At 36.1% G+C, this 16,701-nt stretch overlaps 1 protein-coding gene across 2 annotated transcripts; it reads left to right on the top strand.

Annotated features, from left to right (window-relative positions):
- Window positions 1-2,037: 2,037 nt before the first annotated feature.
- Window positions 2,038-15,635, top strand: LOC104241999 (DNA repair protein RAD16). Of its 2 annotated transcripts, XM_009796973.2 has the most exons (17): window positions 2,049-2,125; window positions 2,194-2,239; window positions 3,282-3,404; window positions 3,676-4,877; window positions 5,493-5,615; window positions 5,691-5,764; window positions 5,994-6,054; window positions 6,152-6,298; window positions 6,384-6,469; window positions 6,875-6,944; window positions 12,359-12,484; window positions 12,964-13,191; window positions 13,780-13,884; window positions 13,977-14,129; window positions 14,377-14,465; window positions 14,536-14,616; window positions 15,315-15,635. In XM_009796973.2, exons 2-17 carry the CDS (start codon window positions 2,200-2,202, stop codon window positions 15,385-15,387), a joined length of 2,781 nt encoding a protein of 926 aa, XP_009795275.1. In that variant the 5' UTR covers window positions 2,049-2,125; window positions 2,194-2,199; the 3' UTR covers window positions 15,388-15,635. The 2 variants fall into 2 exon arrangements, with proteins under 2 accessions (XP_009795273.1, XP_009795275.1); XM_009796971.2 differs by having other exon boundaries at window positions 2,038-2,239.
- The last annotated feature ends 1,066 nt before the right edge of the window (window positions 15,636-16,701 follow it).

The following is a 16,701-nucleotide window of genomic DNA, read 5'->3' as shown; positions in this document are numbered from 1 at the left end:
ATTTAAGAAACAATTAAAGTCCTAAATATTCAAAAAATAATTAAATAACTATTTTGTTCGGTGCAAATTTTTTGACACTTTTTAAAGTAAAATTGTGTAAGTTTCGATGATAAAAACAGTAGAATAGTAAAGCTTCTTTTATAGAAGCATTACATATATAACTGAAACAGGAAAAAATTTATGTAAGGTAAAATTATATATAGTTAAAATAAATAAAGATTTTAAAAAAATAGAGACTCCTAAAACAAAAAGGAGTTCAAAGTACTTATTTTTTTACCTAATAACTTATAAAAAATTAATCTAAAATGAGTACAAAGTGATCGAAACTTTCCTAGTATAAAACGAAAGTGCTTGAAATTTAATTGAGTCAAAATTTTATTTAAAAGGCCTCCTAAAACTAAAAGGAGTTACAAAGTGGTTACTTTCCTAGGATAAATTGTGTTTAAAATTGAATACTGCTAAATTTAAGTGGAGATAGAAAGTGAAAAACCATCATAAGTCTAAAATTAAATGAAATTTGAAAGTGACGACAATTTTATTAAAAGAACATCTTAAACATATAAGTGGTATAAAGTTTTAGAAATTTTCCTAGTGGTAATTGAAAGTTCATAAAATTTAATACTACTAAATCTACATGGATTTGTAAAGGCACGACTTGTAGATCTAAAAGGAATAGAAAAATTAAAGTCTTAAATAGTAGGAGAATAATTAAATGAGTATTCCTAAATATTAGGAAATCTATTAAACAAAATATTTTTAATTATTAGAGAAATAATTAAATGACTGTTTTATCTAGTGTGAACTTTATATTTAGAGGGTAAAAAAGACGAACGACATTTCGTTTAGGGCCTTTGTGCTTTTTAGTTCCAATTAATAAATTATTTTTAAAAATTTTATAAGGTAAAATCTAAATTGATTTTAGAGTATTAAATATTAGGACTTCCTACGTAGTTCAAATAAAAAAATTATAACTAAAATTTTAGTTAATTGCAAAATCTTAAAATTTTAAGAAAAATAATTTAATACAGTTTTGTCCAATATAAGAACTATTAAAAGCAACTAAAAACGGAGAAAAAAGGTCCAAATAAGAGCATAAAAAATAGTAAAATAAATAACTTGACTAAAAGTTAAAGCATACAGTCTAATACAAAAAGGATTCTATTCAACCAAGCTTTACAATCCAGATCAACAAAATAAGATGTATTGGTTAAATACGTGCATGCAAAATTCAACTACTAATACAAATACATGAATGCAAAATTCAACTGCTTATTAAAAATTTGCTCAAAGAAAGAAAATCTGAAACCCTTAATTTTGTAGCTGTTGCTCCAACAAAGCAAAATTATGATGATGAAAATGTGAAATTGTAACTTCTTTTTATAGAATTACAGGCGTATATAAAATTGGGTGAATTTTTTATTAAAAAAAAAAGACTCTTATAAGTTTTCAAAGAGCTTGTCTTCATCTAATATAGTTATAAAAAATTCAGTGTCAAAAATTTATATCAAAACTTTCCTAGTGTGTGCATGAGTTAGTCAAAATTTAAGAACTTTTCAAATGTGAAATTTTAATACTCCTAAATTTAAATATAGTTGAAAGTATCAAAAGTTTCCTAGCATGTGAATTAGTTAAAATTTTATTAACTAAAGAAAAGCTGAAACCTTCCTATTGTGTGTAAATTGGACAAATTTTTATTAACTAAAAAAGATCCTCCTAAATTAAAAAGAAAAATTTAATAATACTCCTAAATATAGAGTTGGACGAAAACTTCATATTGTGTAGAGAATGAAAATGTTTCCTAGTATGTGTGTCAATTATAAGTATTATAGGAATAATAATTAAATAACTATTCCTAAATAGTAGGGAATTAATTAAATGACTATTTTTAATATTAGAAAAATAATTAAATGATTATTTTATCTAATGTGAACACTATTTTAATTTTAAAAAGGTAAAAAAGTCGAACCTTCGTGCCTTTTTAATAGAGTATAGATTAATTTCCTGCATTATAAATATGCTTTCCCGCCGCACAACTTCCTTCTCATTCTTCTGTTCTCAACACACTCTTTTTCTCTCTCTCTCTCTCCCCAGGGAAAAGGGACACTAGTCAGGAGTCACAACCGTTGTAAGTGTTTCGGCCCCTTTTCCCTTGCAAAAACCCTAATTTCTACGTATTTATCTCTTCCATTTCAGTGAAAAATGAAGCTCCGTTCTTTCCGTCCTTCGTCTTCGATCAAAGGTTCGCTCAAAATCTTTTCTTTCACTCCCTTTTTTTATTTCTAGTACTCTATCTATACATGTGCGATCATACACTTTTCCTTTTTCTTTTGGTGTTTTTTCTTATTTTTAGTTTTTTTTCTTGGAATTTTTACTGATTGCTCGAGCAAAATGGAAATTATTTAGTCTTAGAAATGAAATGGATGTGCACAGAGAAATTGATATATAAGTAATAAGGGTTGATTTGTGATTAATGATTAAGGGTTAAGGAAGTTCTGTTTTCTGTTTGCCCCAATCCATAGAAACGCATGAGTCTATTTTGTTCCAAAAATTCCATTTTTTTCTTTTTTGTTTCAAATTTAGTCTTGAAATGGAATGGATGTGAATAAGAGGAACTGATATATATATATCCCCAAGTGGGGTGACTTGGCAGTTGAAGAGTTGGAGTGGATCTTTACTGATTGCGTGATTAAAAATCCTTTTTATTTACATTCCCAAACCTCGTGGATAGAGTTTCCTGGTACTTGTGTTGATGGTACCTGTGTTGATAGGAGGTAGCAGGTATCTGGAGATTAGTCAAGCATGTCCTACACCACCATTATAGTAAAAAAATGTTTGACCCTAACTGACTTGTGATTAAGGATCAAGGGGTTGATTGACTGAACTGGGATGGTTATCTTCTGTAATTTTTCAAAAGGAGGTCTTTTTTGAGTTTGTCCTCATCCTCAGAAACAAATGGACCTATTTTGTTTAAAAAATTTCATTTTTAATTTTTTTGGTGTGTGATAAAGCATTTGAAAGGGAGCCTTGGCACAATGATAAACGTTGCCGCCCAGTGATCTGGAGGTAACGGGTTCAAGTCGCGGAAGCAACCTCTGTGTGCATAGCACTCCAACCCTTCCCTAGACCTGCGGATAGCGGGTGTTTAGTGCACCAGGCTACCCTTTGTGTGATAAAGCATTTCTGTTACATGGCATGTGTTATACATATCTATATCCTATATGTATGTGTTTGTATATAAGGTAAATGATGTGGTTGGACTTGAATGTGAATTGTGAAAGTAGGAGAAGGAAACTACCAATATCAGGATAGCTCTGATGAGGATAGCTCATCAAAAAAAGAGGATAATGAGGATGGTTTTCTTCCTATGTCTTCGGATTCAGATTACATCGGAAGCAGTGACGAAGGTATTATTCCATGTAACTTTTATTCTTCATGCAAATTTTACCAGTTTACAAGACGGAATTGACATGTCCTCAATTTGGTCTTTTCTAATTGTTGCGACTACAGAGACATTTTAATAGCATGCTGGGATTTTCTTTTCGCTGATGCATGATACTTACATATTTCCTATTGGGCTACTTTTAGAGCTCATGCAGACAAACATGGATGTGCCTTTGAATAGCACATGGGCGGTTAATTATATGATTGTACTAATTTGTTTCATTGTCTTTGCAGACGAAGATATATTTAATTTGTTGAGGGTAGCCCAAACTAATGGAGTTCTTGATAATGATTTCAGCGAGGAAGTTTTGTCCAATATAATAAAAAGAAGGAAAGTGGGATCCTCTAGAAAGAGGGGCAGTAAGAATATCAAATCAAACGAAGAGCAGGTAGAAGAGGAGCATGTAGATAGGATGATGAATGAAGTAGGATGTGGGGTTGAAGTAGATAGTGGCTACCGTCTATTGATGGGGAGGATAGAGGATAGGAAGAAGAACCGCGACAAGAATAAAAAGAAGAGACCCACTTTGATGTGGGAGATCTGGGAAGAAGAGAATGATCGGTGGATGGCTGAAAACTATACAAATGATTTAGACTTGGATTGTCAGAACGGGTTGGTGAATGATACTGCTGAGACACCATCTGATTTGCTTATGCCGTTGCTGAGGTACCAGAAAGAGTGGTTGGCTTGGGCATTGAAGCAAGAAGAATCTACTGCTAGAGGCGGTATTCTTGCCGATGAGATGGGGATGGGAAAGACTGTTCAAGCCATAGCTCTTGTGCTTGCTAAACGCGAATTAGGGCAAGCAATTTCTGAATCCAGTTTACTGTCATCTGCCCCTTGTACTTCCCAGGAGCTCCCAGCAGTGAAAGGAACTCTTGTTATATGTCCTGTTGTTGCTGTGATTCAGTGGGTCAGTGAGATTGACCGCTTTACCACTAAAGGAAGCAACAAAATTCTTGTTTATCATGGTGCAAACAGGGAGAAAAATATCCACAAATTCGCAGAATATGATTTTGTTATCACCACATACTCCACAGTGGAGGCTGAGTATAGGAAAAATGTGATGCCACCAAAAGAAAAATGTCAGTGGTGTGGAAAATCTTTTTATGAACAAAAGTTGTCTGTTCACCAGAGATACTTCTGTGGACCAGATGCTGTTAGAACTGCTAAGCAATTAAAGCAGGAGAGGAAGAAGTCAAAACCTGGAGGAAAGACGTCAAAGCTGAAAAAAGAATCTATTAAAGGCAAGGCTAAGACAGACAGTGATTCAGAGATTGAGACAGGTAGTAAAAGAGGTCGTGGGAAGGGTGTGAAGCGCAAGATCAAGACAGATGCCAGTTCTATTGATGATGCAGCCGGTGTTGATCAAGATATGATCACGAGGAAGTCAATTTTGCACTCTGTAAAATGGAACCGTATCATTTTGGATGAGGTAATCATGCCTAAATAGAGTCATAGACTTGCACATTCGTTTAGATAATTCGCTTTCTTTGGTTGGCATCTTCGTGAAGTTCACATTTATAATTTTCTCTGATGTTCATGAAACTTGTTGGTTTCCCTAGATATGGTTCTCATTTGTTTTTCTTTCACTTTCTTCCTGTAAGCATTCATCCTCCTATATTGGTAAGTTGTAGTTCCAATACCAGTTTTCTTCCAGACAATCAAGCTATTCATAAAGTATGTAAAGGTGGAAATCTGGGGATCAAAATGGTGATTTTTTAAGGAGCTAGAGAATGAAGATCGGCGTGGTGCATATGGATCTGATTTAGCTAACTGCTTTAACACTCTGGGTGAAAGCTAGCACATATTATACAAGGCTTTACGTGTTCATCCTTTAGAATAAAGAGAGAATGAAAAATGTTTGTCATTGTCCTAAAGCACATTGCAATGCTCAATTGCTCATGATATGAAAGTTTTATGTGCAATCTAGTTTGGGAATCCTACCCTAATTTTTCTTTTTTGACTAGGTAATGTTAATTTTGGTCTTCATAGTGAAGCATGTGCATTCTATTCTCTGTTTGCTAACTTATTGCATTTTGTGGTGTAGGCCCATTATGTGAAAGATAGACGCTGCAATACTACAAGAGCTATTTTTGCGTTAGAATCTTCTTATAAGTGGGCGTTAAGTGGTACTCCCCTCCAGAACCGTGTAGGAGAGTTGTACTCGCTTGTAAGTTTCTTGTGATTAATGCTCTCTTGTCGCTAACGTACTGTGAAACTAAATACATGCTTTACTTTTGGACAGGTTCGTTTCCTGCAAATGATTCCTTACTCGTACTACTTCTGCAAAGATTGTGATTGCAGAGTGTTGGACTATAGGTAGACTTAAAGCGTCTTTCTGATTTTTGCACCTAACCTGGTTGGAGAAAGAAACATGTTTCTCAAGATTTATTTTACTTTTACTCTGTTATTTCTTTACGTTTTTAGCAGAGAATATGTCATTGAATGTTTCAATGACTTGAAGTTTTTCTTACTTGAATCTCTTTTTCTTTTTTTGACTTTTGGTGAAATCTCTTGTATTCTGATTCCTTTTTTATATTTGTCGTAGCCCAACCGACTGCCCACATTGCCCCCACAAATCTGTTCGGCACTTTTGTTGGTGGAATAAAGTAAGTATGGAATTCATATAGTTATTTTGGTGCTTCCTTTTATTACTGAGAAAAAAAGATTTGCTAACATAGAGGTTGGTACATCTTCTGTTTCTAGTATATTGCCTCACCCATACAATCTCAAGGGAATCGTGGGACTGGAAGAGATGCGATGGTTTTGTTGAAACACAAAATTTTGAAAAGCATATTGCTAAGACGTACTAAAAAGGGAAGGGCTGCTGATCTTGCGCTTCCTCCCAGGATTGTAAGTTCTGTCCCCCATTAACGCATTGCTTGAGTTCATAATCATTTTCTCTCCAGTTTAGCTGGTTACTTATTTTCGCGTTCAGGTTACCTTGCGCAAAGATTCTTTGGATGTTAAAGAAGAAGACTACTACACATCACTGTACAATGAAAGCCAGGCACAATTTAATACGTATGTCATCTTTTTTAATCATTACTTATGCAACTAGACTTTTTTCTTGTTTGAAAGTCATTTTTGCTTTTGCTCTCCGTTTGCTGCTCGTGTAAAGTTCTCTCATTCAATTTGTTTAACTGGGGAAGCTCATGGTTTTTCCTTGTGTTATTTTTCTTTGGTCTTTGGATTGACTACTCGCATGGTTTGTGTTTCATCTAATTGCTGTGTGTTAAGTCATCCTGGAAGATACATGCGTTTATTTCTTGGAAATCCTGAAAAATAATCATCTTACATCTTTTTCTCTGGAAAATGCTCAAAACCTGCTACTTTTACCTTGTGAAAAGTTAAAAATGAGCGCCGGAATAAGCATCGTATTTTTTCCTTACTGCTTTATTGTTTTATTTCTGATTTATTTTGGTGCAGATACATTCAAGCTGGTACTCTGATGAATAACTATGCTCACATTTTTGATCTACTCACACGGCTGCGACAGGTATGAAGATCATGCTTTCAATCTGAACTGTTCTGGATAATGTATTGGTACCTGCATTTCAATCTGATGCTGTGCTATTGGTTAATTGTTAAACCTTCAAACTATGGATCTAATGCATTTCTTCTTTTCTAGAAGAAACATATCGATACTTCTGTTGTTGCTATTGGTTAATTGTTAAACCTTCAAACTATGGATCTAATGCATTTCTTTCTTTTCTAGAAGAAACATATCGATACTTCTGTATCCATTGTGGTAAAAGCACTAAACCATGGAAATGAAATATTTGATGTTGTTAATGGGTGAAAATCTTGTAGTACTGCAGAACTTGGAGCAATTAATTCTCACTAAGACGAAAACCTAAGATTTCAAAAAACTTAAAGAAACCATCAAAAACAAGAATTTGCAAACTACTTGGCAACTCTGCTTCTACAGAATAGCATTGACAGCACCTGGGATCCAAGGGCAAAGATCAGCACACTCTTTCCCAATTTAGCCAGTGATTGCACCCTTTGGATTCACAATCACTTCAGCATTATCTTAAAAGTACATGTAAACACCGTCCTTTCTGCCCTATTGTCACGACACGGATTTTCCACCCTTAGGAGTCGTGATGACGCCTACTAGTGAAAGCTAGGCAAGCCAATCATTCCAAATATTTTACCTTTTTCATTTTTAATCCTTTAACAATTGTGAATTAACATTGTATAAACAACTGAAATAATAAAGCGGAAGAATGAAATGTAACAATCTAATATTAATACCGATACAAATCCATAAATAAAAGCTAATCAAATCTGGTGTCACAATTCACAGACCGTCTAGGAATGTTACAAATAGGGGTCCGAAAGATAAATACAAAGCTGTTTCAGAAATACATAGAAGAAACAATATGGAGAGATAGAAGGAGACGCCAAGGCCTGCGGACGCCTGCAGGACTACCTCGGGTCGCCTGATGGACTGAAGGCAACAACCTTACTGTGGTCCAACAGCTGCAGCACCGGGATCTGCACACAGTGCAGAGTGTAGTATCAGCACAACCGACTCCATGTGCTGGTAAGTGCCTAGACTAACCTCGGCGAAGTAGTGACGAGGCTAGGACAAGACTACCAAATAAACCCGTGCAGTTAACTCATATACAACGGAAAAGTAAAGGCAAAAATTTATAGTTAAGGATAGGAGAGGGAAACATGCTGCGGGGAACAACAAGTAACAACAGAGAAACAACAGATGAATGTAAAGAACACCATAATTCAATTATCAACAAGAATCAGAAATCAAAGACAAGTGCACGGCATCACCCTTCGTGCTTTTACTCTCGTCCTCACCACAAGAATCAATATAATAAGCACGACATCACTCTTTGCGCTTTTACCTCACATAATTATGCACGGAATTATCCTTCGTGCATTATCACTCATATCATGGCTCAGCATTGTACATCGTGCGGCACGACATCACCCTTCGTGCTTTTACCTCACAATATTAGCACGACATCACCCTTCGTGCATTAACACACTCAAAATCATGCACGACATCACCCTTCGTGCTTTACACTCTTCCTCACCCAAGCAACAATCACAAAGCAATTTGGGCAAGAGAATCAATAATATCACAATAATATCCCGGTAAGGGAACAATAGCATAACAACAATATCCCGGCAAGGGAGATAATATCATGAGTAATTACATCCCGACAAGGGAGATAATATCAAAAGCAATAACATCCCGGCAAGGGAGACAATATCATAAACCTCTTCTCTTTTCCACATTTACTTCACAACTCAATTCTCAACTTGAGCCAACGCTCGACAATGTTCAATTTCCAATAATACTTCCACAAGCCTTGTTCAACAATAAAAATCATCGTATAAAGCATGAACAATACGAAACAGAGTCACATTAATCATAGTATAAGACTCACGGGCATGCTTGACACCAATGTATAGATACTCGTCACCATGTCTATATGTCGTACTCAACAATTAACACATAGCAAATAAGACACAACTCCTAATCCCTCAAGCTAAGGTTAGACCAAACACTTACCTCAAAGCCACGAACACAATTCAAGCCTCAACTATCGCTTTACCTCTTGTTTCCACCACCAATTCGCTTGTATAATTGATTTGGAGAAGAACTATTCTTTAGAAAATCACCCAAGAGAGCTTAGAGTTTGAGAGAGTTTTGAAAAATGAAGAAAAATGCTTCTAAGTCCTAATTCACTGGTCGCAGATGTCGCAATTGCGACCAGTCGCAATTGCGAACCCCTTCAGGACCTGCTGTCTTCGCAAATGCGAGGGATCTGTCGCATTTGCGACCAAGGGAAAATTCGGTCACCTTCGTATCTGCGAGGGACTAGTCGCATTTGCGACCAAGGCCTGCCCAGGCTAGGGTCGCATTTGCGACATCTGGGTCGCAATTCCCATGCCTGGGAATTTCGCAATTACGAAGCCTGGTCTTGCAAAGGCCTGGGTAAAACCAGATACCAACAACCTTTCCTAAGTCCAATTTCACTCCGTGACCTGTCCAAAACTCACCCGAGCCCTCGGGGCTCCAAACCAAACATGACCCTAACCTAAAAACATCATACGGACTTGCTCGTGCGATCAAATCATCAAAATAACATTAACAACTATGAATTAAACCTCAAATTCATGAAATCACTCAAGAACATCAAAATTACTATTTTCTCAACTATAAGTTCGTTTTATACCAAACCAACTCCGATCTTTACCAAATTTTACAGATTCATCTTAATTATTATTTCAAACTTGTACCGGGCTCCGCAACCAAGATACAGGCCCGATACCATCAAGAAAATGCATCAATTCACTTCTAAAAACCTTTGTATTTTTTCAGAAAATAATTTTCTTTAAAAAATTCATTTTTCGGGTTTGGGACCTCGGAATTCGATTCTGGGCATATGCCCAAGTCCCAAATTTTACTACGGACCCTACGAGACCGTTGGATCACGGGTCCGGGTCCGTTTACCCAGAATGTTGACCAAAGTCAACTTTAATCAATTTTAAAAGCCAATTTCTTTATTTCACTTAGTTTTCACATAAAAGCTTTCCGGAAACGCGCCCGGACTGCGCCCGCAAATCGAGGTGAGACAAAGAGAGGTTTTTAAGGCCTCAGAACACAGATTTACTTGCAACACAAGTGATGACTTTTTGGGTCATCACACCCATGGTTTGCGAACAATAATAGCGGGCATAACTTTCTTAAGATCTGGCTTACCTTTCTTGACAGTGGCCATAACCATGTGTTCCACATAAGCTGAAGGTGACCTGTTAAGCCTTCCACTGATCCCTTTCACGGAAATAATTACTGGTTCTTCGCACCAGTGTTACTAGCAGTTCAACTTCGCCACTACTGGCAAACCTAGCACATCCTGAACTTCTCGTCCTCATTTCGACATTGTGGGCGGCGCCGGTCCCTCTGTTTTCTCTCAAAAAATGAAGAGTGGATCTAATGCATTTTTAATGATTCGAATCATATTATTTGGGGCAATTCAAGATATGTAGTTTAAATTTTCTTACTGGAGATATAGTTTTATACTTCAATTATTACGATCATTTTTTTGATAACCTCATTTGTTAGGATCACTTGGTTTGTAGTATTAGCCTCTGAATTAGGCTTGGATAGAGTTACCTGTTGTTTGTTACAAGTCTGGGTCAGAACAAATTATCTGCAATCACCAAATAAAGTAAGCCTGGGAAGGTGTGAGATTATAGTTCAGGGATGCTATTCCCCTGTGAATCGAGGTGAAAAAAAACATGCTCCTCAGTTATGAATAGAGAAAAACAAATTCTTTTGATATTTCTTCCTCTTTTCTTTTTCCTTCTTCCTTTCTCTTCAATTACTTCCTTACCCAATTGTTTTCTAAATATTCTGGAAAACATATGTAAAAACAAATAGCAAATCTTTTTGATTTAGTAAACCAAACCAGTATTCAAGAAACCAACTGAAAGTTGGTGGTCCCAAAAATAGAAACCAACTCAAAGTCAGTTTTGAAAAAGCAAATTAATTTTGATTTCTAGTCAAACTCAACTTAATGGTTATTGGAACACGACCTAATCCAAACAAGCAACATGTTTAAAGCTAAGTCTTCCAAAATAGCTGAACCAAAGCAATTTCAAATGCCACTCTATTCCTCTCCGACTACTGTCCACTCTGCTCAAGTGTTTTTCTCCCTTCCGCAGCATCTATTGCAGTTTGGTCTTCACCTGCCACGGCTGCTTGATTTTAGATCAGTGTTGACATTCCTCCCCCATCTCGCATCATTTATATTCCTCCTTAAGCATTTTTTTCTGTAATATTTTCACTATAGCTTTTATTCACCGTTTATTTATACCTTCAATATTTTTGTATAGTCTTGCTTTTTTTTTTTGAATCCATTTCTTATTGGCATGTACTTTCTTTCAATTTAACTAATCTCTTTTTCCTTTCTCCATGGTTTTCCGTACTTAATTTTTTCTTGTAATATTGTCATTACTATTCTTTTTATATGATAAAGTGTAAAACTCCACCCATGAACCCCCTACCACTGTACCAAGGAGTCCAACAGGATTTTCTACTATGTTTCCTTGGTTACTCAAACCGTCATTCATATGATTGGAGGTGGTGGGAGTTCCCCACTAGGCTATGCATCCCTTATCTGTAATATTTACATCATGGTGTCTTATTGAATTTAAGTTCGTATAAATGAATGCAGTATTTGGATGACAAATCAATGAAAAAGGAGAACATTATGTGAGACAAAAATTTAAGAGGCTAAATCCACTGTTGGTTTGGATCATAAAAAATCTGCCTGATACGTAATCTAGTGGGGCGAAATGTTAGACAAGGATTCCCATCTGGCCTACGGCCCCCTTGCTAATAATTTAACTTTGATGGACAAAATCCTGCATTGTCCTTGTTTAGTTAAATGGCACTTATGCAATAGCATGTTATATGTCAAATTGCATACACAGAAAGTGTTTTCTGTAACTCTTTTCATATTGAAGTACCGAGTTTGTTATTCTTATTTTTAATTCCTAGATTAAAGAAGTATCATGCAAGAACAAGAATGAGCTTTAACTTTGTTAGTCTTCTTTGTGATTGCAAGTGGTTACTCTGATTATTTTACTCTTTCTAGCATGCTGTGGCCCAAAATTTTCTGAATTTGGGATGTTGTCCTCCATTACATTACCTTATATACAAATCTTGCCTTCTCCTGTTGCATCTTCTGAAGTTCCGTGATAAATGTAGGTCCTTAAAGAAATAAACAGTTCAAACTTCTTGTAGTAAGGCACACAATTTGACTTTCTATGATATGCATGCTTCTTTCTTAAAAATGATCACTTTGTAAAATTTTGCTTGTATTTGATTGATTTTATTTTTACTTTATTTTATTTCTGGTCTGACCGCAGGCAGTTGATCATCCTTACCTTGTGGTATACTCTAGTACTGCTTTGGCTAGAAGTGGAAACACTGATGATTCTGGCTATGTTGAACAACCATGTGGTTTATGTCATGATCCAGTAGAAGATCCAGTTGTGAGTTTTAATCCCCTCCCCCTTTCATAAGAAAAGAAAGGCAAAAAAGGAACAAGCTCATCAAGAAATTTGATACTTCACGAAAATTGAATTTGATGGAGTTCGTACTTGCACTACATTAATATTCTGTATACTATATGATTGATATTTCAAATCTTAATGTGGCCATATTTCTCATAATTTGCATCTACTATGTTTTTTTAAAAGCTACTCCTAATAGCTTCTCAAGTCTTTTTGTAAGTGCCTGAGCTTCTGCAAATTCTTTTCCAGCACTGCATGAAAGACACTCAATTTTTTACTAGAAGATCTTTTAGGAATGCCTTTTACACCTAAAAGGACTTCATAAAACTTGTGGAATTTATGATCTGAATTCTTGTACCTCATTTCTTGACAACCTAAGATGCTTTGAATTCCTTAACTATTATTCTGCTGTTTGAACCAGCTTTCTTATAAAACTGTGTTTCTTTTGACTATGGCAGGTTGCTTCTTGCACACATGTCTTTTGCAAGTCATGTCTGATAGATTTTTCTGCAACTGTGGGGCAAGTGTCATGCCCTTCATGTTCTAAACCACTTGCAGTGGATTTCACTGCAAATGACAAGGGGGATCAGAAAACTAAACCGACTGTCAAAGGGTTTAGGTCATCAAGTATACTGAACAGAATTCGTCTTAATGATTTCCAGACAAGCACAAAAATAGATGCTTTGGTATAAGATTACTTTCCCTTCAATAACTATATTTTATCTTGCCTTTATCTGTTGCTTTATGATTTTCTTTCCTCTCTCAAAGAGTAGTAGGGGCTGCTATACTGCATCATTTGCAGGCACTAAATTTGTTTCCTAAGACTCCTATGCCATCTAACTTACCAGATATAGGACCTAGATGATGTTGTGCATTTAGAAGTTCAGGATGATAGTTTCTGTCTTTCTAGATTTTTCTTGGTGAATTTGCGTTATAGGCACCTAGGAAAATTGAGAAGTTCTTGTCAGGCTTGGTTGTGTGCTAACTTGGGAACAGATGAGGTCTATGGAAGTTCTGCTTGCCATTTGGCAATTTTGCATCAAATACTGCCCCCATTTTGAAGTGGAAACTAATTGAGGAATAATAAGTTTTCTTTGTGGTCTCATTGTTATTTATATCCTTTGGCATTTTGGCTTAAATTCTTCTAATATTATTCTTTTGAATATTTACAGTACCTCTGTTATGGTAGTAAGAACCCCTATGTGAAGTGTTAAGGTGAACTTTGTATGTGAAGTGTATGCTTCATTCTCATTACTTGTTTTATTTGGTTCTAGAGAGAAGAAATAAGGTTCATGGTTGAAAGAGATGGTTCTGCAAAAGCAATAGTTTTCAGCCAATTCACATCGTTTTTGGATCTGATACACTATTCTCTACAGAAGGTAAGACATTTTATCTTTGTCCCCTTCACACCTACCCCTCCTTTTGCCATCAGTAATTACAGCAAGAAGCATTTCTTGTGTGCATTTGGCAGTCGGGTATCAGTTGTGTTCAATTAGTTGGATCCATGTCTATAACTGCAAGAGATTCTGCAATTACAAGATTTACCGAGGATCCAGATTGCAGGATATTCCTTATGAGCTTAAAAGCTGGAGGTGTTGCCCTCAATCTTACAGTGGCATCGCATGTAAGGAGTTTCTTTCCTTTCCCTGTGAATGCGGACTCTTCATTTCTTTTTAAATACCAAGTGGTTTGAATCTATTGTTGCATTATTTCTGCTGTTCAGGTTCCAAATATTTTGTTTCATTTGAGATATTTTAACTTATCTTCTCTGTGCACCTAAAGAACCAGCTTAGATTCTATGTGGACTTGTAATTTTTTGTTTGAATGACCTAGACTACTTTCCTTGTTGCTCTTCTCTGTAACTTTACTAGGTTTTCTTGATGGATCCTTGGTGGAATCCTGCTGTGGAGCAGCAAGCCCAAGATAGAATCCATCGAATAGGGCAGTATAAACCAATCAGGTGCGTATTTGTGTTTCTTCAACCTGCTATGCCATTGAAAAGGAGCTTATTGCTGTTTTCTCATTTCTAGGATTGTGAGATTTGTGATTGAGAATACAATTGAGGAGAGGATCTTAAAGTTGCAAGAGAAAAAGGAACTGGTTTTTGAAGGGTAAGTTTCTCCAACTTCACTGAGGTAGTTGCATGTGTATTCAGAGAGTAATTTGATGACTTGTAACTGCTGAGTGATTTTCGTAATGTTTCCCTCAGAAGTGATTTCAAGATAAATTCAGAGATCACGTAAATTTTTTCTGCTGTAAAAAAAATAAAAGAGCAGCCCGGTGCACTAAGCTCCCGCTATTTGAGGTACGGGGAAGGGCCGGACCACAAAGGGTTTATTGTACGCAGCCTTACCCTGCATTTCTGCAAGAGGTTGTTTTCATGGCTTGAACCCATGACCTTCTGGTCACATGACAGCATCTTTACCAGTTTCTGCTCTCTAGATCTTTGTATAAAATATGACCTGATGAGTTTAAATGGAGCGACAATCAGTGAGGATTTATATAGCCAGCTCCATCTTGTTTGGGATTAAGGTTTAGTCGTTGTCGAGATGTTTACAACTAAAAAATAAGACGGTTGGCTAGGGATTGAAATGGGGCTATACATGGAGCGCTCGAATAGGAGGTTTAGGGTTTCTCATTCATATAAGTTGCAAAAATATACACTCAGATGCATCTCCCCTCGAATCTCATTTGGACAGAAATTACTGACCTTTTCCGTTTTACTCTTAGCTCCCGACTTCTCTCTTTTACTTGGCCACTCTTCCTTTTCTCTCTGATGTCCTGACATTCAATATTAATGCTTTTGCAGGACGGTCGGTGGCTCTTCGGAGGCCTTGGGAAAACTAACAGAGGCAGACTTGAAATTCTTGTTCGTAACCTAATTAGATTATGTTCCGTTACTTGGTTCAGTGAAAAAGCTCATTTGTTCTTGTTTCGTTTCTTGCTCGAATCTTGTACCTACTGTTCTAGCTTTTGCAAGTAGGAAAGGCAATACTGCTTTTGATGTATCCAGAGGGAACTGTTGTCGGGTTTGCATCTCCTTGATTTTGTCATCTGCCGGAACTGTAATATGTTCATACCAATTTCAGAAGACCTTTTTGGGCAATGCTGCACTCTCTTTTCAGATTAACGAATGGAAGCAGTGTCATATTGTTTTAAGTTAACGAATGATGGTTAGGAAACACATAAGAATAGTGCAATTATCGTAATTCCTAATAAAAAATAACTATTGACTTGACACAGTTAAGTTGGAAAGATAATTAGCCTATTCCCGCTTATGCGTACTTCATGGCTGATAGCCTTGCTTTCGCGTTCCCCCTCCTTCCTTAGATAGGTTAGCACTCATGCTGCTTCACGCAACTATAGAGAGGGCAATTGAATCAGTCGTCAGAATTTTTGTATTTGTTGAGATAAAGGTGAAGCACCGTTTGTTTTAGTCTAATGGAGTTATTTGTTCTTTTTTTTGTTGTTGTTGCTTTTAATAGGTTTGACGTTGGATACTTAAAGATTTCTATGAATATGATTGTTTACTCTTATATCCATTGCGACCACAAGCCTTAAGCGTACAATCACCATTGTTAACTACCACCACCGGCTAGAGCTATCTTCAACAACTTTTGACGCATAACCACAATCCTTCATCGACCTCCGTTGCACAACTACCATTGACAACCAACAACCACCGTATCACTTTCATTGTCAATCACCATGACCAACTATCATCACCACTAATTTACCACCACCATGATCCACTTCTACCACTAACTACCTTTGTCAGCCTCCACAAACCACCTCCATTGCCGTTCTCCATCCCCAACGAAACACCACTGCTATTGCTAACCATCATTAATTACCACCCTCCAATCATTATCATCTCCAGTCATGTCCATCATCAGTATGGCTAACGATCACTCTTACTAGCTTTTAAAGTGTATTTGATCAAACAAACAACTTAAATTACAATGTAAATTAGTATTTTCACTAATATTTTGTTGATATAGTATTTAATTACATATTTTAAATTTTATAGTCATTAATAAGTTTTAATAATGATAAATTAAGGACTCATATGTTCAGAAAACAAACAATATTAATTATATATTGTTTAGATTTAGAGTCATCTTAATAATCATATAAGTTTTCAGATGTATACATATTAATCCAAAATTCCTAATAAAAATAAATAAAGCCTAAGT

This window comes from Nicotiana sylvestris, chromosome 5 (assembly GCF_000393655.2).
Source record: "Nicotiana sylvestris chromosome 5, ASM39365v2, whole genome shotgun sequence".
In the NCBI taxonomy this organism is placed as follows: Eukaryota; Viridiplantae; Streptophyta; class Magnoliopsida; order Solanales; family Solanaceae; genus Nicotiana; species Nicotiana sylvestris.
This window is presented reverse-complemented; position numbering and strand designations above follow the sequence as displayed.